We start from the raw sequence: 24,927 nt of genomic DNA on the forward strand, positions 1-24,927 counted from the left end.
CTCCCAAAGTCTGATAAGAGACTTATTTACCACAAAAAAAACTTTTGATGAAAAAGCATTCAGAGTTTTCTAAGTGTAATCAGAAGAGTTTGCATGACATTTTGGTTACAATCAGGATGTTCGTATTTTTCTTAAACAACAGATGACTCATTGCAAGAACATTATTGCAAAGCTCCTATACAACTGTTTTTCCCAATTTCTTGCTTGGCTAAGGCAAAGATTTTGTGAACTTGTATCCCAATTACAGCATACATCCAAGAAACATCAGGTGTGTCAGAAATATTATGTGCACCTTTCTCTGTCCAGTGAATGCCTGAAAGCAACAGGGCAGCTTAACTGAGACCAGTGCACTAGTACAAGTCACACCCTTTGTACATGAAGCTGTGCAGACCAGTGCAGATCAAGAGAACCACTGCATTTCTCTCAGATGACACCTAAACAGCACATACAAAGACTCGAAGCATAACGCTGCAGCGAGAAGTACCTAAAGGTCCTACAGGTTTAATACATGTAAACCAGAGAGAAGGATCCCTGTGCCCCCTACTGACCAAAACACACAGCTGGGGAAACGGCAGCAAAATATAAGCACATGGTAACTGTAGTGCACAGTATTGACACTTCAAAGAAAACTTTAAAAGTGAAAACAGAAAAAGGGATGCCTCTGTCAGAAATAAGCCACCATGTGCCTTGCAGTTAGCTAATCTCTATTCAACAGCATATTCTTATGTGCATCCTGGTTTCTGGGATTGCTGAACCTTGTAAAGCTAAGCTACTGTTTGCTTAGCATTTTGGATTCACAGGTCTCTTTCGAAAAACAGTTACATTTAGGTATTTCAGGGGAAGATTTTCAAAAAAGTTATTACAAATTCTTGTGCTTACTGACTCAGGTGGAAGTTCAGCAATATAGTAAGAACTCACCAACAACTTTAGTGTATTTTCATTTCAGATTTGTTAACAACTTATTCCCTAGTTATACATTAGAAAAAAATCTTGGCAGTCAAGTTATGCTTGTCTTTTCTTCAGAACCCTCAGCAAGAAGAACCCATGGTTTTCTTTTCTGGCACACAAATGCAAAGGTTCTGCTAAAAAAACCTGTCAACACAGCTGCTTTGCTGAGTCCACAGCTTAGTAACCAGATTCATAGCCTCAGTAGACAATCTAGTATCACTAATTTCACCAGAAAAAGCCAACACTGACATTTAAACAACTAGAATTACTATTATCAGAACTGTCAATTAGACAGCTCCAGCTTCAGTTTAAATACCTTAAAAATACTTTTGTTATTACACCAGTTACAATTTAACGAATGCAGAATCTCACACACACACACAGAGTCTACCAACTAATCCAAATGAAAAATTCAGAAAGCTTAGCCCTGGAAAAGACTAACGGAGAGACATTAAAGTAATTTGGACTGTATGCACTAGATTCTCCCATCCTAGTCTAACAGCAGTAAAAAAAACCCACATTTTGGAACTGAAGTCCTACCTGTGGATGGTGAAGATAACCATCAGGTATCTACCATTTAACACCAAATTGCCAGCATTCAGCTCTATTCATGCAAACTACTATTCAGCAACATACCTGTGTTTCCATCTCCATCATTCTTTGTTTGGTCTCCTTCAGTTCAGCCTGAGTTTCTGCTTCTCTCAACCGGACTGTCATCAGCTCATCCTGTAGCTCATTCACTGCATTTTTTCTGGGAGGATCTTTCCATCTTCCAGTGGTCCGAGCTAGATGACGCTAGAAAAATCACATGGTTTTGTTGATAATGCCTGACCTTTCCTCGTGTTCCCTCATTTCATTTAAGGTCTCAGAGTTAGATGCGGACAAATAGCTACAGTGTTCCTATTGGCCCCAAAAGCTGGAAACCCATGGAAACTTGCTAGTTTTAAGAACAGACAATAAAAAGCTGAAGACAGTCATTCCCAACTACAGTCACTGAATTGCAAGTGTATCCTGAGACTTTTGCCTATTTCTAGCCCTCATTAACATTTAGTAAAGTAGGAGTACTGATCAGGTACTTACCTCCTACCAGAATGGTTAGCTGGTAGCACATGTCTCCTGCCATCTGTAACAACTAGGGACCAATTTCTAATATATTTTGGAAGTTAAGTTTCTTGTGACAGCTGTACTTAAATATTTTCTCACCTCAGCAACTTGATCTACAATCATTAGTTTCTACTTGATCTCTGTATCTCAAAGCTTCATAGTCTTCTGCTCTGTCATCATTTATTGAAAATAAAAATTGATAGAAGTGCATTGCTGCCCATACCTGCCAATGTTCCTCCAAGTCTTTGACTTGCTGCCTTAGTTCTTTGAGACCTGTCAAAGCTTCTGCTTCTCTTAATTTTACTGCAATCAGCTCTTCTTGTAGTCTGGCAACATTTTCCTCATCAGGGAGGGAGCTGTTCCTCTGCAACAAGGACCATCCTCTTAAATACGTATTTGAATAAAATTAGGCTTAGTGAAACCCACTCCAAGAACATAGACATGGAACAATAACTCTTTTTACTAACCAAACTCTAAGTACACATCTTTTGCAAAATAAAATCCATCAAAAATCTAAGTTCCTGGATATAGTGAATACGTATAAATATCTTCCAACTGCCAGCTACAGAAAATCATGACAAGGTAGTAGTATTAGGCATTTTGAAGTCACAATTTCCCCAGATAGTATCCCTAACAACGAAGTATTATATTTACAGAAGTTGAACATATCAAAAATATGGAGATAAATCTGAGAGATTTTGAGCTAGTTAATAAAAAGTAAAGCAATTGAGTATCTGAAATTACACCTCAAAGCTGTAACTTTCATTTATGTTTACAGGAAAAAGAATAAATGGAAATTTATTGTTTAGGAAGTAGGTCATCAGCCTTTGAAAAAAGAAGAGACATGTTGACAAAGAAATTGTCCATTAACATTTACAAACAACAGCCAGTCAAGAAGAGGTCTTAAAGATGAAAGTACAAAACACATGAGGAAAAAGCAGAAAGACTAGAGAAAGCTAAATAGAAAACAGCAAAACACATGGCAGGGGTGGCCTGGGCAAAGCAACACATAGATGAAACCCTAATAATGGAAGTCTGGGAAACCGACAGAAGGGAAGAAGAAAGACAGGCTGTCTAACGACAATATCCTTACATCGAATCATTGCTCACCAAATATTCAAAGCTGAACTGTGTTGATCACATTCTACTGTACTTTTCAGTAGTCATTTTCAGCAAAAATCAAGAGTTTTTGTAGATATGTAATACTGTGACAGTTGCTAGGTTTTGAGAGTTGAGAGTAAAGCCATGGTTAACATTAACAGAATACAGCACAACAGCCATTTATTGGCATTTAATGTTTCAAAATCATGGGATCTGAATACTGGCAAGTACAGGAAGTGTGAGGGTCTGTTTCTGAATGTTCACATCACTGCCAGTATGGCCATAGTGAAGAGCTGTATTGGAGGACTCTGAGGGAGTTAGATTCAGCCACTTTTGCGTGTGCCTAATTTCACTCTGACAGACTGGAATACTACCATACATCTGAGTGTGTCTGGTGCGCTGGGATTGATCCCACTACTACAGTTTTTCTTCACAAATAACTTTTGCAGTGTGCTGTTTCCATGGTGAAGATTAAAGTGTCCTTTTGAATTCTGGCAAATACATTATATCCTGTATTCTTGCCAAAGTTCAGTACAGTAAAAACTACCACACTACTAACCCATCAGACTCTCATCAAGTCCGTCAGATAAATTAAAAAGTAAATCTTGACTCCAGTGGGTTAATATAATTAGCCACTAAATTCTGGCCAAAACCTGGGTATACAGCTCTTTAAAATTTCTGTAAGGAAACTATTTCCAAAGCCAATACAATGGGATCCGAAAAGCATGTTTTATGTCAGGTCAATTATTGTGTTCTTTTTCTCTCCTTATTTTCCTGTTTTAGTTTGTGGTTGTGTTTCAAAGAAAGGAAAATGTTGCATGGCACCCAGAAAGTAGTAGAGATTTTGATACTCAACAGTGGAGGGATTCTTTCCCTGCCCATAACAGGATGAAGTGGAAGATACTCAAGACCTGGGAATGGTAATATTGAACTCTTCCCTCCTCCCCATCCAAACTATTTAGTGTTACATCACCTCTAAGCCCACTGCCCTTATTGCAGGATATAATCTTAAACAATTGCTAATTCCTGTAAAGACTTCACCAGAATCCAAGTTTTCCACTACAGTAGGCTTCAGGAACAGGAGAAAAGCAACAAACCTTTCCCAGTGCAAACAGATCTTAGTTTTATTGCTGTGTTTCCAGGTTTGAAAAGCATCTTGCAAGCATGAAAGCATAGAAGAGAAAGTTCTAGAGCAGAGTTATGCAAAGAATTACAGACACCTGTATTCTGTTTCTGGTGCTGTTCTGTGCAGAGCGTTCTGGTTTGATTTACCTTTTCCATCTCTAGAACTTTATCTTGCATCTCCTTCAGGGCACAATGGGATTCTGCTTCACTCAGCCTGGCTTGGACCAGCTCTTTTTCCAGCTGTAGCACAAAGTCTTCACTGTATCGTGAACTGCATTTATGCTACAAAGTTTGTAGAAATATGTTTAGTATGGAGCACAGATGGCTTGAAAGGGGTTTTATATACCAGATTTGGCGTGAAAAGTACATTCAAATGCTTAAGATCAGGAATAGCAGCTTAAGAGCTTACCTTATAAAGTCTACTAACATGTCCACCCAGATGAATAAACATATCCCTAATGCTTTACCTCTCAAACAGCTGCACCTCCACACAGCCAAATGTGTCTGACTAACGTGACAGCCCTGTTAGTACTGAAATTTTTCCCTCACTGTAAACCAAACTGAAAAGTTTTCAAAGGATCTGTGGTTATTTTGTGATATGCAGAAAAAGATGCTTAGGAAAGATTAGCTAATTACAAGGATCTCTCAATCCCAACTCAGACTCCAATTCAACAAAAGCCTTCCGTAATCTTGGATTTAAAATAAAGCCACGTATGCTTCAATGCACAATCACTTTGGTTTGCCCCTTTCTTCCACTCCAACCCTTGGCTCTCATTTGCCCACACTATACATATTTCTTCTGAGATTCTCTTCCCTGTGCCTTTATGAGAAAAAGCCAAGCAGAAATTCTAGGCTGTTCTAGGCTGCATAGGCTCAAGCTATAGAAATTTGGTTCTTTCCATGCAGAACTTACTCCAAGTAAGTTCTTACTCCCCAATCAGCTTTGCAGACCCAAAACACATTCTGCAGTAACAAAACAGCAGTTCAGAATTTATGGTCACCCTTTCTAAACTTCGGGGGAAGAGAAAAAACCACAGTTCTGTTTAAGTAAGTTAATTCACAACTAATTTACTTCTTGGCTTTTCATTAGCTGGAATTAAAAGTGAGATCCATCCTTTCACTTGATAAAGCACAATTTCATGAAACTGCATTGTCCAACAGACACATCCAACTGCAGCATTTATATGCAAAAGCCTCATTTAACCTTTTCCCTGAGTCAGTAGATATAAAATACAATTTATTTCTTTCTTGGGTCACTTTAAAATGACTTGTCAGATTGACAGGTTGTCAGACTTGCTTAATAGGCAATGCCAACTAAATCAGCATTTAAATTACTGATTTAGGAAAAGAGTGGGTGTTGAAATCTTCCAAGTGTAGTTGCCTAGTTACTGTGTCTATATAGCTACACTGAAAGTTAAGTTTAGAGGCAATAATTTAATATATTTTTGGTGTCATTAACTACATTGTGAAATAGAAATACTTGGATTCATAGATTGAGTTTTAATTAACAATTCAACTTTAAAATCCATTGAGCATTCATTATATTAAAGATACAATTGTGCCTTACTTTATGTTTGCATCAAACAATTTACTTTTCTAGATCTAAAAATTTACAAAATTAACTTCAGTTCCATGTTTCTATTACAGTGTGACATTCCCTGACCTTTAATGCACAAAACAAAGGTAAACAGGACAAAACAAGTTTCAGGCCCAAGTAATTTCTCCTGCCTAAGGAATACATTAAGAATACTTATCTATTTAGCCACAACAAACTTGGCAGCAAGTCCTGATAGACTGGCAAAAAGACTTGGCCAAGATCAAAAGAGATTTAAAAAGCAATATTCACAAGATAAAAGCTGTGCTTTTTGCTCCTTAATAAAACAAAACACAATTTCAGCAATTTTATATATATAGGTGATACAAGTTTATAGTCAAAACAGTGCTTGAAAACTACATAAAAACAGACTTCTTTAGCAAAAAACCTGCTTTTATATCTTTGTCTTAACCTTAAAATTTGTAACAAAAAAACAGATTTCCAGGTACCAGCCAAACATTTTTAACCAAAGTCAATTTTTCATATATGTTTTGAAAAGATATTTTTAAAATAAAGCTCTAAAATTGCAATTTAATTCTAAAAGAAACAAGTGCTTGCTTAGCTTCACAAAACTGGACTTATCGTCCCCTAACATTTCTTAAAATCTCAGAAATAGCAAGATCTCTGGGGCTGACATGACCATTCCTAATGTTATTTTGGCTGATGACCTAAGTACAGAATGTTTCTTCAGTGAATTGAAGCTATTAACAGACTGCTCAGCAGTTGCCCAGCTAACTTTGTTTACACATTAAAGCATCAACTGTAGTACCTTACTAAATACAGTACTTTTATTTTCTGCTTTTTGATTGCAAATTAGAATGCAATATTAAAAAAGCATACTGTAAAATAAAGTGAAGCTTCCAAAGGCTGCAACACTCATTTACAAGCATATATCCCCTATATCAATTACAATATTCTTAATTACCATCAATCATTAGCATGAGTTTCTGAAAAAAATCCTATGCATTCTGGAGCTGCTGTAACAATAACCAAATACATGGCTACAAATTACCTTGCAAAATGCATAAGCTTCCATCGGAATGCTTAGTCAATTAAAATTCTATCTTCACATAATATAGTTGAAAAGCCTATTTAAATATGTGAAGCAATTTCAGCTTGATCTGCCTCTCATTTCTCCCATTCAATTTTAAAGCATTCAGACTGATTGACTGGGTGATCATTGAAAATTAAAGTGCCACTGGGAAAGACTGAAATTTGCATTCTGCAGCTGTATTTAACTGGCAGAAATCATTAGATTATTAAATTTTTACATCCACCAGAAGCTACCCTTTTCATTTAGAAACAACAGGGGGGAAAAGAACTGAGAATAAAACCTTTGGCACATAATTATCAGGAGTAAGTTACAACAGGCTGATTACCCTTGCCCCTAACTCCTTAAATACCATTACTCTCTTCGTGGCTCAAAAGAAAACTCTGTATTCTGATGAAGTCAGGCATAATTTCCTCCATGCAGTTCTTGATTTACTAGCAGTATGAGGAAGAAGCCACCTTCCTCTGAATTGTTTGGTTACCCACCCCAACTAGAAGCATTTGGCAAGTTTCTGTATTTCAAGATCAGACATGCCAGAGGCAGATTACTGCTGTTCATTAGTACAGTGGTAAGAACCCCTTCAGACTCCACATTTCATTACGAAGTCATTCTGGTTCAACTAAAAACTCCCTATAAACACTTCAGCACAGGGAAAAATAAACTTGTGTGTAACTGGGGCTTCTGGGTTTGGACTTCAGTTAAAAGAATACTCCTTTACCCATCCCTGTATTTAGCCTTGTGAAGAAGTGTTGCAGTGGAGAATTTCTTCACAGACACACATGTGCAGTAAACACCTCCAATACTTACCCTTAAACCAGCAGACTTGTGCTATCAGATCTCATAGAACAGATAGTATAAACCCTCCGTAACATTTAAAATGCAAATGCAGAACTTTTTACAAAGAATATGTTAACCTTTTCAGAAATACTACAGTTTAGATACAATTTTTACTACCAATAAAACATGCTTTCTTTTCTTTTTTTTAATCCCAGTGCTGCTCAGAAGAGTCAGCTGCAAGGAGGGATCCTTAGCCAGCTCTTTTCATACATTCCTATTCAGAAATTCATATCCAAACATTACAGTTTCTATCATACTGAAACAGACCATTCAAGACTGGAAAAGATGTGGATTATAAAATAAGTAAGACAGATGCTCTATCTTTTAAATAAGCACAGAAACTCTGCTGGCATTTACCAGTTTAAAGTGCAATCATTTTTGCTAATCACAAACAAAACTGACAAAATTGGAGGAAAAAAGTGAAAGCAGATATTCATGAGCCAGTCCTGAAAAGGAGTGTCGCCATGAACCGGCAACCAGCGAGTGGATTTATCAGAGCACAGTGAAATGCCGAAATTCCACCTAACCCGCGGCATTCCCACCAGGTGGCGCCATACACGCCAAAGCTGCGTTCCCATTCCGCGCCTGGAAACAAGGGAAAAGCCTCTCCCAGCACAGACCCGCTGGGGCCGCACAACCCGCCCAGCTCCCAGCAGAAACCGTCTTAACGCCTTCTCGGCGTTGTCCAGTTCCGATACTTCTTGAAACCACAGTGCTATTCCTAACGCTTCCAAAATTACCTACTAGGCACAAAGCTGTCTACAAGCACATGGACTTCCAGTCTCAGTTCCACACATGGTCAGATGACCTTCTGTAGTCACGGCACCTTTCAGTGGAGGAAAAGAGTGCTGCCAGCAGGCACAGTAGGAATGAACTGCCCATGCTTGTATTTCACTTACTTTCCCCTCCTGCAGTACCTGTCCACCTTCTGCTCTCACAGCTTAGCTTATCCAAGGTTTAGCTCAGGATCACTTCCCATGCCTAGCTGACCTGTCAGGCCTCCCCACCATTGCTACTCAAGAAGGGCCCCAGGATACTTAAAAGCATTAGCTTTAAAATTCATATTACCCATCAATTAACTAATAAATAAATATAGTATCTTAGTCTCTTCTAATAACCTTTAATTGCATACAGGTCATGAACATAGATGCCTCCAAAAACACATTCCACGGGCCTGTAATCAGCCAATAAACAGCTGAATACCACAGTCTATAAACATTTCCCATTGTATTTCACTTAAAAGACTACATGTCTAAAATGTTGGAAAGCATCACTAGAACATCCCCATTTTCCTAATCATAATTTCTTCACGGAGGTTTTTTTCCCTAAAAGCAATTGCTCAAATAAAAAGCAGCATTTCACATTACAGAGTAACAGCTCATTAATAACCCCTTGTAACTATTCTAAAATATGCACCTTTTCTTCCCTGAAATGCATTAAACAGATGCAATAGACTAGTGATAGAATGTTGCATTTAAGTTATGATTTTTCAGTGTAACAGTAAATATCATGTTTACCTTTCAATATGAGATACAAGTATTGACAGCACTTTGGTGGAAGATGTGTAAAAAAAACCTGCTACACTAACCTTAAGGGACCTGGTAAGCAGCTGCAGTATGCTGCAGTTTTAGAAACTTCTATTTCATATGCCTGAAATGCCCAAGACAAGTACTTGGATAGCACTTACTTGAAACAATACAAGGATAGTTACATCAACACTACCAGTACACACATTATTCAACAGGTGAAGATGCTGAAATGGCTTCCCTTCATCCCCAAGAGAGAAGATACTGAGCACTTTGAAAGTGGCTTAGAGAAAGTAACTTCAGTCTCACAGCAACAGTCAGAAGTCTTGCACATTTTACTACCTAAAATAGAGTACACACAAACAGTACTACAGACAGCTGCCAAAAATTATTTTCCTGCTCTGCGTGTATATAAACCCATACTTTTCAATCAAGTCCTGTAGTTCAAAACTCAGAGACAACACCCTTCCACTTCAGCAAGCAGTAAATTCAAGCATACTAGGAAAAACCAAATATAGGTACAGAGATTATACATTAACATGAGAGAGTCTCTCTTATACAAGATGCTATGTAATGGCATTGTGAATGAACTCTCAAATCTGAGTATTCAGAGTGATACAACTTGCAATGGCTACATTCTCAGCAACAAGAGCTACCAAAGATTATATGTGTGGGGTTTTTGTTAGTATTTTTTTGCTGCTGGTGGTGGTGTTTTGGGTTGTTTTGTTGTTATTGAGTTGTTTAGCTTGGTGTGTTTCACTGTGGGCATGTTGGGGATTTTTTTAATAAACTAATAGCTTACATCTATCCAGGGTTATGGATCTCATCTATTAGTAAGAACAGACCAAAATATCATTCAGTCCAATTTGTGTAATTCTAAGAATGCAACTCACAATGAACAAGCATTTACAAGGACAGCACAGAGACCATGTCATGATGAGGAAAAATAAACACAAGTGAGTGAAAAAGATGAGATGATGTGCTGTCAGGCTCCTTACCCATTGCTGCTGCTGTTGGAGCTCCCTGATGGTATTCTCAGCTTGCTCCAGTTTAGTATTGGCCTCATCACTCTGCTGTTTGATGGTGGCCAGCTCCCGTTTTATGAGGTAGTTTTCCTCAGCCTCCTGGGCCCTTGTCACTTGTCCCTTAGGACATAATTTTATTTTTGTAAGCACTTGAGGACAAATCCAAGACAGACTGCCTTTGTGATGCTTAGCTGCTTATTTTGTCAGATTGGTTTTGCGAACAGCACAGAGTACAATTGGTAGAAATTTCAGGACAAGGTGGTACTAAACAGCTGCTTTAGTACTTTATTACAAAGTTCAGCATCCATTTAGCAAGCACAGCTGTGTACTTGCATTCAATAAAAATCCTTTCATGCAATATTACTCAGTTGTACATGCACAGATTTAAGTTCACAATATTCAATTTCAGTGTTAATAGGGTGTCATAGAATCCATTTGTCATAGGAATTCACCAAAAATTACATTATGTTAGGAAAATTACTGTAACGTGCAGGTATTGGGTTTATGTATTTTTAGTAAACAAAATTAAACAAATTTCTAGCAAGATATTAGCTCTGTATTTATTCCAAATCAGCAAAGCAGGGATAGAATACAGCATGCAATATGCATGCATTAAAGCAGTTGGGGGATTTTTAAGAGTAGGAAGAGAGTCATACAGTAAAAGACTAAAAGACTATACCTGTATCAATCTATCTGCCAAGGAAGCACTTTCCTACAAAGGAAAAATTCAGAGAGGAATAAGAAAAAGGAAAACCAAAAAACATGGGGCTGATAATAGTGACAAGAAAGACCAAGAGCTGATAGAAAGAAAATGCCCAAATTCTACCCATTTTCTGTGCAAACTCCTTTTGCAAAATTAACAAATCTTCATATAAATTAAGGCAACTCAGCCTGAAATTCCCAGGAAGCAGCCTTTTCTGCAATAGATTTAACACAGTCTTTGATCTTTGTATCTTTGATACAAGAAGGTTTCAAAGCCAGATTACTGTAACACTTACAATTCACCTACAGGACAGTGGGTATCTTTATGTGAATGACTTGCTTCCCTGATTACCAAAAGTTACTGATGCATTGCCTGATATGATCTAGCAGATAGATGCAAGACATGGTCCACCCACAACGTGAAACAAAGGCATAATTTGAGCACAAAGGAAACTCCAGTAAGCATTGAGGTACTCATGCAGAACTACAGCTTCCAAAAAGATAAAGCAGGAAAAGTTAAATGGTGCAAACTGACAGACACAAGTAGGGAATGTCAACTATGACAGCTAGTCTTTTGTTTTACTGAACTCTTGTAGTAACTCGTCAAGCAGTTCATAGATTTTCCTTCCTTGCCAAAGTTTTGCAAGAAAGAAATTTTCAATTTTGCACATTGGCAAGCACTACCCCCTGCAGCTTCATTTAATTAATCCCTACTTTATCACCCCTGAGAGCACTCCATTGCTTGCACATTCTACAACAGAGCAACACCTCTATTCACAGACCTTCTTTGTCCTTGGAACTTTTACTAAAATTGAATTTCAAACTAGCTAATTATCAGCTGTTACTTAGAAGTTAAAGTAAGATGTTTGTCATTAAAGTAAACTAAGGAAATCGCAACTAAATCATATGTGTTGAGATAAGGGAAAAATATTTTCAAAATAAGCTTCCAACAGAAGAACTGGATGTGTTTGTTCACACTTGATGATCTGTTTGTTGAACGCTGTGATAATGACTTTCAGAAATTGTCATTAATAGATTATATTTTCCCAGTTTGAAATGTTTTAATTCCAATCAGATCAGCATACACTAGAAGTGAATTCTGAAATTTTAAGTACAGATTTTTCAAAAGCACAAGCATCTAGCAGTTCTTCATGGATTTTGCAATTACAAAGAAAAGCTTTCAAACCCCTACAAGTTGAGTATAAAACAGGGATATTTCCTATTACATATTTGCCAAGGACATTCAAGTAATTCACAACAGCTTCAAGCTTCTTAAAGAGAGCCTGCTCTTTTCCATTAGTTTTATCAATGCTTCAATATTAGAAACAAAAATGTTCATAATATTGTATTCTTGGTCACAGCTTTCACAATGTGTCCTCATTATCTGCATTTTCCAAACCACATTCAGAAATCAATTCATTAGAACGACATGCATGGAGTATTTTGCAAAGAACTGCAATGGGTTTAACATCTCAAGTGGGACATCTTTCAACTACATAACTGAAGTGAATCTTTACTATTTTCTTCCCTGTGAAACACGAACAACTGTTTGCAACTCACAAGAGCATTCAGTTCCATTTGCTGAAAGATGGTCCCTGTTTGTGGTTAAAATGGACAAGAATGTTCTCATTCTAGAGCAGAGCAGCTCAGATGCAATGTGCCACAGGAAGCATGATACCAGGATATAGGAGAGGCCACTGGGAAACAATGCCTGCATGTTGGCAACATGTCCACAGCAGTTTGAAGGTTTATCCAGTTACAAAGAAGCCTAACAAAACTCCATTCTCGACTAAACACCTATGAGAAACAAGCCTTAAGATATTCCCACCACCACATAGCCAAAATTGCCACAAAATTTCAAAATTACATAGAACAAATTAATGGCAGTCCTCCTGTTCTGAATGTGAATGCTGCAACAGCACCTCTCTGCTGCTGTACTCACTAGCAATCAAGTGATCTGGTAGGTCTGTCATTTTGCTCCTACATAAAAACACCCAACAACTTCAGATTTTCCAAACTAAGGATTCTCTCACAATAACCTCTTTTCCACCCAAGCAGTCCACTATTTCAATGTGGTCTTCTGGACTTTGAACAGATGCTTCTAATTCAGAAAAAAAACAGTACAACAAAAGTTGGGTATGTCAAAACATTTGATTTTATATTCAGTCAGAGGCATATATAATAACCTTACACATTCAAAGCACTGACCTTAACTGCCTGGTTATTGCTGTGCTATTTGGCTAAGCACTGTTAGTAAACACCACAGACTAGCAGGAAAACAGTAAGCTATGATTCTGAGATCCCTGTTTCATATACTAAAATTGCCATCAATTTAAATATCAATTAACACAGATTAAATCTAATCCCCAAGATACTTACTTTTTCTAGGGTTTCAATGCGCTGTTTTAGGAGTCTGTTTTCAGTTCGTAACCTCTGGAAGGTAAAGAGTTCAGAAATCCATTTTTCAAGTTATGAATTGAAAGTCTAATAAAAGCCAAGCAAGCTAACAATACTTTTAGCTCATCACATCTATGAAAATCCGTATAAATGCAAAAATAATTGGTAACCTTTTTAACATCCTTTTACATGTACCAGCTCAAAACATGAGCTGACACAGGTTGATACAGCAAAGAAGAGAAGACATGTTATACAAAAGCATCTGTGTGGCAGTAGCTGAAAGCAGTATGACTGCAGGTGAACCACAGGGCTTAAGCCCACATTACACTTGACAGTCTCTTCTTCACAAACAGAGCCAAAGTCTTCATGGTCAAGGGACATGAAAGTGCACTCCCTGCACTACAACAGGCTAATGAGATAGCTACAAGGTTTCCCTCCTTTTCCTCACAATAATTTATGTTGATCTGTAAGGTTATACTGAGAATTACTTACCTCAGATGCCCAAGAAATACGAAAGAATTATACTGAACTGCATACTTTACCAATGCACTTCCTGTAAATTTTAGCAGTCAGCATTCAGATGGAAGAGACCTGTATCCCTAAGAATAGAGCCTCAGCTATCAGTGCAGTAAATGCTTTATTCTGCCAGGCTAAAAGACAAACTCAAAATGTACTTGTTTTACCATCTCCCTAAATTAGTGTCTTCTGCTGAGAGGCTCTGCTAAGTCAGAAATGATTTACATAAGTCCCAAAGAGAAAGACAGCTTTAGGTTGTTGGGTTTGGTTGGTTGGTTGAGTTGGGTTTTTTGGTTCATTATTTTTCTGAGGCAGGATTGATGTTTTCTGTTTGTTTGGGTGAGAGGGATTTGTTCCTTTATTTTTGAGGGTGGGGGAAAGTGCAGAGCAAGGAAGGATTTGAAATTAGTGAAAATACTAAAATCTAAAGTTACAGTTCTCTTTCATATGGTTTTATTCTGCCCTGTTCTACAGAGAGCTGTCATTTGAGCCCTGCAAGTCTTCTGATTTCAGATGCTGTTACAGCAGGTATTAATGCTGTTAACTGCCTCACTGCCTGGCACAACAATAACACAGCCTGAAAAGGCTCGGAACACCTTTGTGCTCCCATGTGCATGTCACAGTCATTTTTCTGAAGAACTGATGCCTTAAAAAGTGATATTGAAAGGCAAAATGACTAGCAGTGGATAGGAAAAAGAAAGCTTGTACCTCATTCCCTCCACTAAGCTTTATATGATACACTTGCCCATCATTTCTCCCACTGCCTTTTCTCATGGATCTGGCTAAAAACACAACAAGGAAGTAAACCCAGATCAAACAACATGCTGTGAAAAAAAGAAGTGAAAAGGGAAAAAAAGGCATCAAAGGCCTATTTATGTCACAAAAGCAAAAATATGCAGTGATTAAGTACATACAGAAAGTAGGTCACTTAGTAAAAGGGAAAGATAAACTGCACTGGCAGGGTGGCTTTTTCCTCATCAACTGCAAATGCTCCAAAAGAAAAAGTGACTGCAGACAGACACTCCATCTTGGGTCTAATGCACAAGAAAAATCAGGATCTCAAAAATCAATGACAAACCAGTCAAGTGCATTCTGACAAACTCTATCTTAACATGTGTCATACAAACCTCCTGTGTGGGACACCTACATCTAAACCAGCACACTTGGCACCTCTGATAAATGAGGCCATCTGTAATCAAGCTTTAGTCAGAAATAAAAAATCAGCAGGTCTCCAATTTTTTGGTTTTTTTTAAATGTCCACCAGAAGGCTCAATTTCACTGTAGGTGTCCTTTATGAACAGACATCCCAAATACAAATGCTGAAAGAAAAGAATTTGGGGACCTTAATTACATGTCCTGCTATATATACAGATTAAACATGTAAACCCCCATCTAGAAATTCAACCAATTCATAAATAAATCTGTTGAGGTCCAATTTTTTGGTTTTTTTTAAATGTCCACCAGAAGGCTCAATTTCACTGTAGGTGTCCTTTATGAACAGACATCCCAAATACAAATGCTGAAAGAAAAGAATTTGGGGACCTTAATTACATGTCCTGCTATATATACAGATTAAACATGTAAACCCCCATCTAGAAATTCAACCAATTCATAAATAAATCTGTTGAGGCTCTCTTACTTTAATTTCAACTTGTTCTTCCATTTCTTTTGTCTTTATTGTAGTGTATTCCTTTTCTAACCTAAAAATTAGAAACAATAAATTACGATTAGAAAAAATTGTGGATTGGTATTGATGTAATACATAACTAACAACAGTAGAACAGAGATGCAGATTACTGATATTTTCTCTGAAACACACTAAGGCTCAGACTGGACATTAAATTTGGACAGACTCCTGTAGATATGAACAGTCTCTGAATCAGCACTCTGATGTGTAGGAGCTTACTCATACACATTATAGAGGCAGTGATTTGGAGCTACTCTGTAATAACCACTCAATATAATTATACAGTAATCAATTCAATAGATTCAGCCAAGAGAAAACAGAGCTTGGAAAGCCTGGAAGAACAAGAGGCAAAGAGATTTGAGAAAAATATCTTAAACATAAAACAATTTTGGTCTCTCTCCAGCAAACCACAAAGTTGGCCCAATGAAAAAGGTGGCAACACAAAACCACAAGCTGAGATAACAATCAGAAGGCAAGCAAGGAAGTTAAGACTCACAATGGTAGGATTTTCAACTATATACAATTGCACTGGTTTTCAGAGAAAATATTTTTCCTAAAAAGCGTTGTTCCTACTTCTGTTTTAGAGAAGACTTCTCACTGTACTGGTCATAGGCTGCTGACAAAGGATTGGCAAATTCAACTTGGAAGACCCTAGTACAACCTGCAGTGAATGTACAATACATCACAACCAACAGGTGAACTATCAAACTCAACTCTGGAAAAGCACAAGATGTGCAGCTTGGCTTATCAAAGCACAATTTACCAAAGCCAAAAGAGATATGCAACTAACCTTAACAACAAAGTAGTCATTCTCAAGATTTCAAACCCCAAATGAAAGTTATTTACCACTACCAATGGTATTGCCAAGTTTTATCAACTTCTATTTTAAACAAGACTAATTTTGCCCATACATGCACTCTTTAGCACTGGGAATACTCTTCCAGTTCCAAAGAACTAAAGTCTGAAGGATTTAGGTCAGATCATAAAGTTTCACCTCCTTTCCCAGATTCACCTTGAAAACACCCAAACAATCTCACCTCCCCCCCAAGCTTTCCTATTCAGCTCCTGTTTCCAGAAGTGCTGTAATTCCCCATAAATTGCAGTTTTCTTCAAAGCTTTTTTGGTTATTTTAGAAATGAGATACAGCTTTATTATGCTTAAGAAAACCAGCAAATACTGCTTTAGAATAATTTTTTTTGCAGACAGAACTTCAGTTTTAACTGTTTGTAAGTATAAAATCCAAAAAAACTCAAGAGTTGAAAATTAAAAATGAAACACTGAATAACTAGTTCAAAAATACCCCACAAAAACAATAAACAGTAGCTCTTAACAACAGTATAATCTATTTTATCAAAATATTATACCTACTTTTTCATCTTTTTTGCATTGTATTTGACTTGGTAAGATGCTTGGATTAATTTGTCTGGACCACTGTCAAACTGATGTGGAATGACCTTTTGAAAGTGCTAAAAACAATCAGAGCACAAGATTACATATAATTAACAGCTGCAAGGAAATACACAAACACTACACATTTCAGACATCTCTAAATCGTTATAATCTTAGCTTACCTGTAACATTCCTTCCATATCAAGCTGCAATAATTCTGCTTGGTTCATCTGAAGCAGTGCTAAACCTACTCGAAATACTATCTCTAAACCCTGAAAACAGAAGTTAAAAAACATCCAACAATTATTCATGGCATTGTCAACAGTACAGAATGATTCTACTATTGACTAACATTGTAAGCCTCACCCAGTTTCTCAAACAAGCGAAAGGGCTACTGAAAAATCTCTTAACAAATTGGTTGTGGGTTTCTTACTTTATTCCAAGGACAAGCAGTCTGGCTATTTGTCCTGATGCCAGACACAGCCCTCAGCAGAGAGGCTAGTGCTGAGATAAAAACACAAGTGACAGGAGTTCTCTATGTCAGCTCTATCAAACATCTGAAACATATCTAGATGAAATGAAACCAGGTACTTCTCAAAAGAGGCATTTTAATTTTGGACATAGTACAATGCAGTTAAACTACTGAAACCTATACAAGGGAACGTCTTGCTACATACTCAATCTTGGATGTTGGCAAGGGCAAGCTGAAAGGATCTACCTTTGACCTACTACTTTCTAAAAGATAACTGCAAAGCATAAATGGGCCATAAGCTGTGATTTGTTACACTTAGGGTGCAAAGCTCTAATCCTGAACACAATTTAGGTGTCTTTATGATAGTGAAACTGAATAATTCCATTAATTTCTTTGGCTACTGTTCATCATCTGGACAATAGAAGTTACTAACACTCCCTCTTCCTGGCTTGCATATTCCCATGGAGCTTTAACTTTGTCCTGAAAGCAACATTAGTTTCCACTGCAAGCTTACTAAAATACTGAGGAATGGATGTCCCTGCTGCATGCAAAGCTATTGCACTGCAACCAGAAAGGACAGATCTGGTAACTCTTCAACAAGCTTAGACTACAAAGTCACACAGTACCAGCATTCAAGGACTTAGTTGCTCTTCCTTGACAAAATACATCCACAGACACCTTCCCTTAAAATAATCTGATTGGCCTAAGAACTGAAAAGCAAGACCAGGAGATTTGCCCCATCATAATGGGATTTATACCACTACCTAAACAACAGCTTTTAACAGCTACTCTTGAAATATAACACATAAGTATTCAGTAGTTACCTCAGACATAAAGATATCAAATATTCTTGTTGCAATTGGTAGTGGAAAGGTTGTAAGGAATATAGTTAAAAACCATGATGATGCATACATAGAAGTGTGAAAACTCTGAGACTGAAAGTGCACATAAAGCTCTGGAAGATGTTCCTGGAAAATAAGAGGAATAAAAAAAACAAATTACGTTATGCTTCTGCTTGTTGTTTTAGTTCAGACACGGTTTTGACAAATTTTGCATAAAAGAAGAAAATAATTGATAGGTACAGACAGCAGCTTAGTAACACAGGACTAGGAAAGAGACTACTCATTATCTAGAACCATGCAAGACAAGTCCCAATATAGAATGCCCTACAGCACTTCTACCATGCAAAGCACGGATTACAAAAACACTTCCTGATCCTAATAGGAACTCACAAGCTTGTAAATCCCTAAGGAACATGTAGAATAGGCTACTAAATAAAAGCTAAAATGATCTAAGGCTATGTAATATCCCATCCCTGATCATTACGTTAGAAACTGGATCACAAAACAGAAACCTGTTTGTCTCCCTCAACCTGACCAGGAATAAAGGGCTCTGTGTACTCAATCTGAAAACAATTTCATTTCTACATATGAGGGTATCTCCCAGTTTCCATCTTTTAAAATAGCTGTAAATTGAAGACTTTGACTTTCAGAGTCCTCAATCCAAACACGATTAGACATTCATACACTTAAACTGTGGCAATACAAATCCTGATGCTTCGGTGTTTAAAGCCAGTCACTGTCTGCCAAAGGTTAAAAAGCACCCAGAGAGCCACATGCATTTACTTCTGAAGTTCTGAAACCACCTACTGGCCCACAGACGTGCCTGCTCTTGAATTGCAATTCCCAAGTTCCTTAATAGTTACTGAAGAGGAAGTTGGATAGATTTTGCATGTACCTGTATCATGCATTCAAACTGGTACATACACAGGCCCAGCTCAGCCATGCTTGGTTTAAAGAGTTCTCGTAGTCTGTAATCTTGCATTAATTTAACAAACACACAGAATGCCTCTTCTTCTGGCATCTATATTAAAAATAAGATTAAAAAAAATCACAGTAAAAGCTGTGGACAAATATAATGATATATCAGAGTAAGTGCCTCAGAGGGTTTAGGATTGCTTTACGTGTGTGTGTACACAGTGGAGTTTTTTTGGTTGTTGGTTTGTTTGTTTTGAGTCTTTTGTTTTGTTTAAGTGATTCACATCTATTACTCTTATGAACTTTGTATATATTAAATTCTATCAAATCATTTCCAAACTGGAGGTCTGCAAGTTTCTTACTATATACCCTACTTTGCCATTAAACAAAGACCAGTAATACAACAGCAGCTTTAAGATAATCAGATCAACTGTGAAGTTCCATTTGAACTCTGAGGAGATTCAGTATAATAGAAATGAAATTAAGTTTTTTTAATAGTTGAAACACCATTCATCAAAATAGCTTGCCAGCCTGCAATCCTACCTTATCTCTGAGAAATAAAAGTATTCTCCCATTCCAAGATACAATCTTGGCAAACAAACAGACAAAGTAAAACTCATTTCATTTGCAGAGTAAACAGCTTCCCTTGACAATTCCATTGTAACAAAATGATGAAGGAAAACTATTGTAAAAATTCCCAATGAACCACCACAATGTATTATGCATTCTAGCATGGATTTTAAAGGTTCACATTTTTTGTCATCATGTTTACCTGCATAAGCAGCAATCCAACTATAAAAGCACTTCCTTGGCAGTATCCGACCTCACGATCCACCAAAGAATATGCCTGGGAAATAAATTTGAGACTCTTAATAATTAAGATCTCATTGTGAATAAAAAGCAATCATAGTTCACACCACTATCTTGCTAATAAGTTATTCTCCCTCTCCCAAATCCAGCAAGGGCAGACATTCTATACAGAGGTTTTAGTCAGATATTCTAGTTGCTACCTGCTGCTCCAGAGGGGTGAGCTCTGCTCTGATCACCTACAGAGCTAAAACTAAGGCATACCTACAAAAAATACAGGCAGTTTTCAGAATGCGACTCCATTTTAATGCCAACTTAATGGTTTTACTTTACAAGAGAATACAGAAATACCATTGGAAGCTGCCTTTGAAAGTGGAATGTGATTTGTTAAACCATTTCTGTGTCAAGGGTTTAAAAAAAGAGTAAGTTTTAAAAAAAATTAAACACATGCAACTGGTGCAATCTCACTATGTATAAGGCAATCCAAACTTCTGTTCATGTTCCTGCTAATATATTTTGAGGGCTAAAATAATGACTCACCTTCATTACATTGAACAAGACCTCCTGCCCAAGGCTATCTTTTTCTTTAAAAAAATCATGTTCAGGGTATGTTCTGGCAATGTCCCTTCTTATCAATTTTTCACAAGGAGATGTCATTTTCAAAAGCTCTGAATACTGATCCTTAATTGGCATGCTCTGAGCACTGCACAAAAGTTGCCAAACAATTGCTCTGAAGTGATGAGGTATCCCCTTTCGAACCAGCTCCTAAAGCACAAAAAAGGACAAATTCATTTATATCTCCTGAAAGATAAACATAAGCCTAAAGAACAAAATACTTCAAATTAAGTTCCTTCTCAACTTTGGAAGAAATTACATCACAGTAAACACTAATCATACAGTTTATAACATATGTCAGTTTTAGTGTCGTAGATTGTTAGCTAACAAAGTAATCAGTCTCTGAATCACTTTTAGTGACTAAATTACATTTTGAAAGTAGCCCCCTATCCATTTTAAGCTACTTGAAAAACTGAATATTCATACAATTTTATACAAGAAGTTCCATTAACCACAATTTAATACAGTTATTTCTGTATTTCACAAAAAAAAAAATGACTGAAGATAACACCCTTAATACTATTTGTAGTAACTGAGATCTAAGAAATCACCAATTAAAAATTACTTCCAAGACAGGTAAATGACAAAAATTGAAACTAACTGTAGCACAGCAAACTGCAACCAAAAAACTTGCACAGTACAACTATCAGGACTAATTAAAAAAACTTGACAAATCGTGTCTAATTTCTCTGGTCTGCCAGTATTTCCAAGGTGTCTCCTAAGAAAGCATGCAAATGTAGATTCAGACACTGGACCAAGAAAACATTAAGTTTGTACGTAGTCAATTAACTAAATTTACTCTATATTCAAAATAAACTAAAAAATACCAGCTAGGTATTACAAAATCAAACATGCCCAGATCAGTAGATCTAAGAACCTCTTACTTGTCTTCTAAGAAATCACAAGGACAAGTAATCTTGTTGCTTGATCTGAAAACTGAGAAATACTGAGAACATTATTATTTGGGAATTTTATAGGCTGTATTAGTGGTACTTTCTGCAACTAGGATCATAGAATTACAGAATTCAGGGGTTGGAATGGACCTTACAGATCATCCAGTCCCAACCCTCCCTGCCATGGCCAGTCTGACCTAGACAATTTTCTCTGCAAGACATTTGCTTCAACCACTGTCTGTACCTTAAGAGCTGTTATCAAGTACTCTGTCTCTGAAAGGTTCATCATTATTTATTCTGAAGCCAGAGTAATCTCCTATTCTGCAAAGCATCCTCTTCTTCCTGTTTGTTCCAGATATTTCTCTTACTTCTCCAAATATTAATTAATGCAACAGTGATAACTTTCAAAGAAACTCTTGCTTTCAAGTTTTGTTTTTGTTAAGCTTGACCTCTACTGCAGAGTTTTCTATCACTGACCTGGTTTTTCTAATATCCCTAAGATCTCCATCCAGCCTTCTCTGGAACCATCATGGTAATGCCATTTCAACTATTTCTCCTACCTACGACACAACACTGTGTCATTTCTTAAAAGACTTCCAACTCCAAGACAGTAACCCCAACACATCAGCTTTACACACCTGTCTTTAGCTATCCTTTGTCACCAACAAAGTCACTATTGGACAGCACATCAGGCATTTGAAGCCCCAAGGGCTACTAACAAAGCAAGAAACTTGCTAATGCTTCGTTAAATTGAGAGAATCATCCAGGTTGGAAGAGACCTTCAAGATTATCCAGTTCAACTGTTAACCTGTCACTTCACTGTAGCCCCTAAACCCTAAATCGTATCACCCAGCACCAAATCCAGATGCTTCTTAAACACCTCCAGGGATGGTGACTCCATCACCTCCCTCGGCAACCTATTCCAGTGCCTGACCAGCCTAACAGTGAAATTTTTTTTCTAATATCTAATCTGAATCTTCTTGCAGAAAGGTATAGACACTTACGTCTAAAACTGTAGAAGCTCAACCAGATTTCTAATACCCTAAGACCAGCTTTTACAGCCAGCACAAAAAGACACCTATGTTGCTACCTATGTACCTACCAGCACAATTAGGAAACAGGTATGGAAGTTCTGCTATTCCATTGTAAATGCAAACTGACACAGCTTAGGCTGACTTCTGACAAAAAAACCCTGAGAATTATTTAACCAGCAAAGAAAAACTTGGCTAGTTTTCAAAATAATATTAGTCAGCAATATAATTAAAAAATTCCCTGAAATTTAGTCAATACTCCCCACATTGTACTTGGTCAGCTGTAAAAACAAATTATACTTGCGACACTTAATAAAGTTCAAGCAAATTCTAACTAACCAGATCTACTAATTACCGTCTCACTTCTTTCTCTTGCCAGGTTCATGTGGCCTTCTTTTCATGGCCTTTTGGAACACCTTTCCAGAAACTGCTTTCCCTATGCAAGCAGGAAGTCTTGAATTCATTTTCTTCCCTTGTTTCCTCTCAAGTCATGTTCTCTCTTCACAACAGCTTCACATAAAAGATACTTTACTTTAGCCCATTGTTCTGCCTTCCCACAACCTATTCACAGACACATTTCAAACTGTTGAAAAGACCCTGACATTTGTATTCTGCACATAAAACTAAAGACTACAGCCAATAAAGACCCAAAGCAGAACAGACTTGCCTACAAACGAAAATAATCCCACTCTGCTGTACTTGCTGCTGCTGAAACATGGATATGTTCAAGTGCACCAGATGCTTTCTAGTTTGAATTTAAAGCACAATCGAACTCAAATTCTGTACATGCTCACAACTACCCCAGAATGGACACACTGGGCAAAGTTTATCCAATCAACTCAGAACTTAGAAAGTGTGTTTTTCTGCCTCAGGTCATCCCTGGGGTCAACATACTTGGCACGCACAAAAAACTGAACTCATGGGAGCCTCATGCAGTATAATTATCAGCTCTCCTATTAAGGATGCATTAAAGAGAGCTGCTCAGTAGGAAAATAATCAAAGCATCAAACAGTCAGATGCTCTCAAGTCGATTTTCAGTAATTCTGGTTTTGAAAACATGAAGTAAATCTTGTCTGTACTCATAGAAATCTCTCAGTAGAGGCAGACTGAAAGCTTTAGTATTCAAGATACAGGAAATGCATCTAGTTTGTAGTAAGAGACATTTGCTGAGTGACAGTTGCACAGGAATCACTAAGGCTTAGGGACGGAACAGATTCAACTGGAAGCTTCTATTACATATTTTTTAAAAATAAGCCCCACAGGAAGATAAAACAGTATCAGTTAAATCTCACTACAAATACATGCAAAAAACCATAGTGTTCAACTACTACCTTAACTTGCTTTTCTTTCTTTTTCCGTACATCTTCCCATTCATTCACAATCCTCCCCCACAGGATCCATGAGTCTTCTTCAAGATGGCTGAGATTGCTGGAAGCTGATGAACTAGATACAAGAGAAGATCCACTATTTCTTCTTGACCCATTTACTGATCGTAACGATTTGCTATCCGTTTCCAAGAGTCTGCAAAGAAAGCACACAAAAACTGAATTCAAGTTCTTCTAATCAAACAATCACACTATTAATTGTTTAGAAGTCAATTCTTCCAGCCTTTTGACAAAGAATGTACCCAGAGGTTCGGTGGAACATTTTTTCCCACATTCATTTGTACAAAATTTGAAAAGAACTATTCAATGTTACTGGTTTTTTTTGAGATCACAAGTCATTCTGCAGACAGAACAATTCATACTGCAGCATTTTTAAAAATGGATAAAAAAATGTGATCATGCATCAACAACACTAAGTGAGATTTTACTACAAGCGTTTTGTGGTCGCATGAATTACATCTTCACACATACAGTTATCAAATTAGAGAAAGCACAGAAGCATTGCTAGTCCAACTCTATTTTACATGTTCATCAACTGGAGATTAATAGTCTTACAGGGAAGATGTGCAAGCTTTGTTTTGAGGAATAAGTACCAGCAAGAGGACTTAGATTTTACTATCAACAAAAACCCCACAGCTGTTGTGCATCAGACTGACAAAGAGAACCTAAGGAAGTTAAGTATCCTCAATGATAGTGTCAAATGTCAAAGTACTTCAAAAGATACAGTAATTTTAAAAAGATTAGCCTCCTAAAAGTCCACCTGATTACACTTTTTAAAAATTGACAAAGTAAAACCTGGAGCAATTTTAAAACACCTGACATTTACACATAACAGCTCAGAAATCAACATAGTGCTTTATAAATGCAAGAGAGAAATCTCAGCCATAAAGACCGAGGACCAGGCAACAGAAGTGGTTAGTATAGCTAATGAATGTGTAATTAAAGGGAGTTCAAATGTGAGAACC

At 37.2% G+C, this 24,927-nt stretch overlaps 1 protein-coding gene across 2 annotated transcripts in view; it reads right to left on the minus strand.

Moving 5' to 3' along the window:
* EVI5 (ecotropic viral integration site 5) overlaps positions 1 to 24,927 on the minus strand; it is a 62,707-nt gene that overhangs the window by 34,130 nt on the left and 3,650 nt on the right. The window contains exons 2-15 of one of the 2 annotated variants that reach the window (XM_009081183.1): positions 23,909 to 24,098; positions 20,579 to 20,803; positions 20,004 to 20,078; positions 19,212 to 19,337; positions 18,299 to 18,442; positions 17,185 to 17,274; positions 16,982 to 17,079; positions 15,566 to 15,626; positions 13,393 to 13,446; positions 10,991 to 11,023; positions 10,285 to 10,431; positions 4,426 to 4,560; positions 2,276 to 2,416; positions 1,585 to 1,743 (exon numbers count right to left, since the gene is read on the minus strand). In XM_009081183.1, coding sequence (XP_009079431.1) covers positions 1,585 to 1,743; positions 2,276 to 2,416; positions 4,426 to 4,560; positions 10,285 to 10,431; positions 10,991 to 11,023; positions 13,393 to 13,446; positions 15,566 to 15,626; positions 16,982 to 17,079; positions 17,185 to 17,274; positions 18,299 to 18,442; positions 19,212 to 19,337; positions 20,004 to 20,078; positions 20,579 to 20,803; positions 23,909 to 24,098 — 1,678 coding nt within the window. The remainder of the gene's footprint in view (positions 1 to 1,584; positions 1,744 to 2,275; positions 2,417 to 4,425; positions 4,561 to 10,284; positions 10,432 to 10,990; positions 11,024 to 13,392; positions 13,447 to 15,565; positions 15,627 to 16,981; positions 17,080 to 17,184; positions 17,275 to 18,298; positions 18,443 to 19,211; positions 19,338 to 20,003; positions 20,079 to 20,578; positions 20,804 to 23,908; positions 24,099 to 24,927) is intronic. The other variant, XM_009081184.1, reaches the window with a different exon arrangement.

The sequence above is a fragment of the Acanthisitta chloris genome, unplaced genomic scaffold (assembly GCF_000695815.1).
Source record: "Acanthisitta chloris isolate BGI_N310 unplaced genomic scaffold, ASM69581v1 scaffold17678, whole genome shotgun sequence".
Lineage (NCBI taxonomy): Eukaryota > Metazoa > Chordata > Aves > Passeriformes > Acanthisittidae > Acanthisitta > Acanthisitta chloris.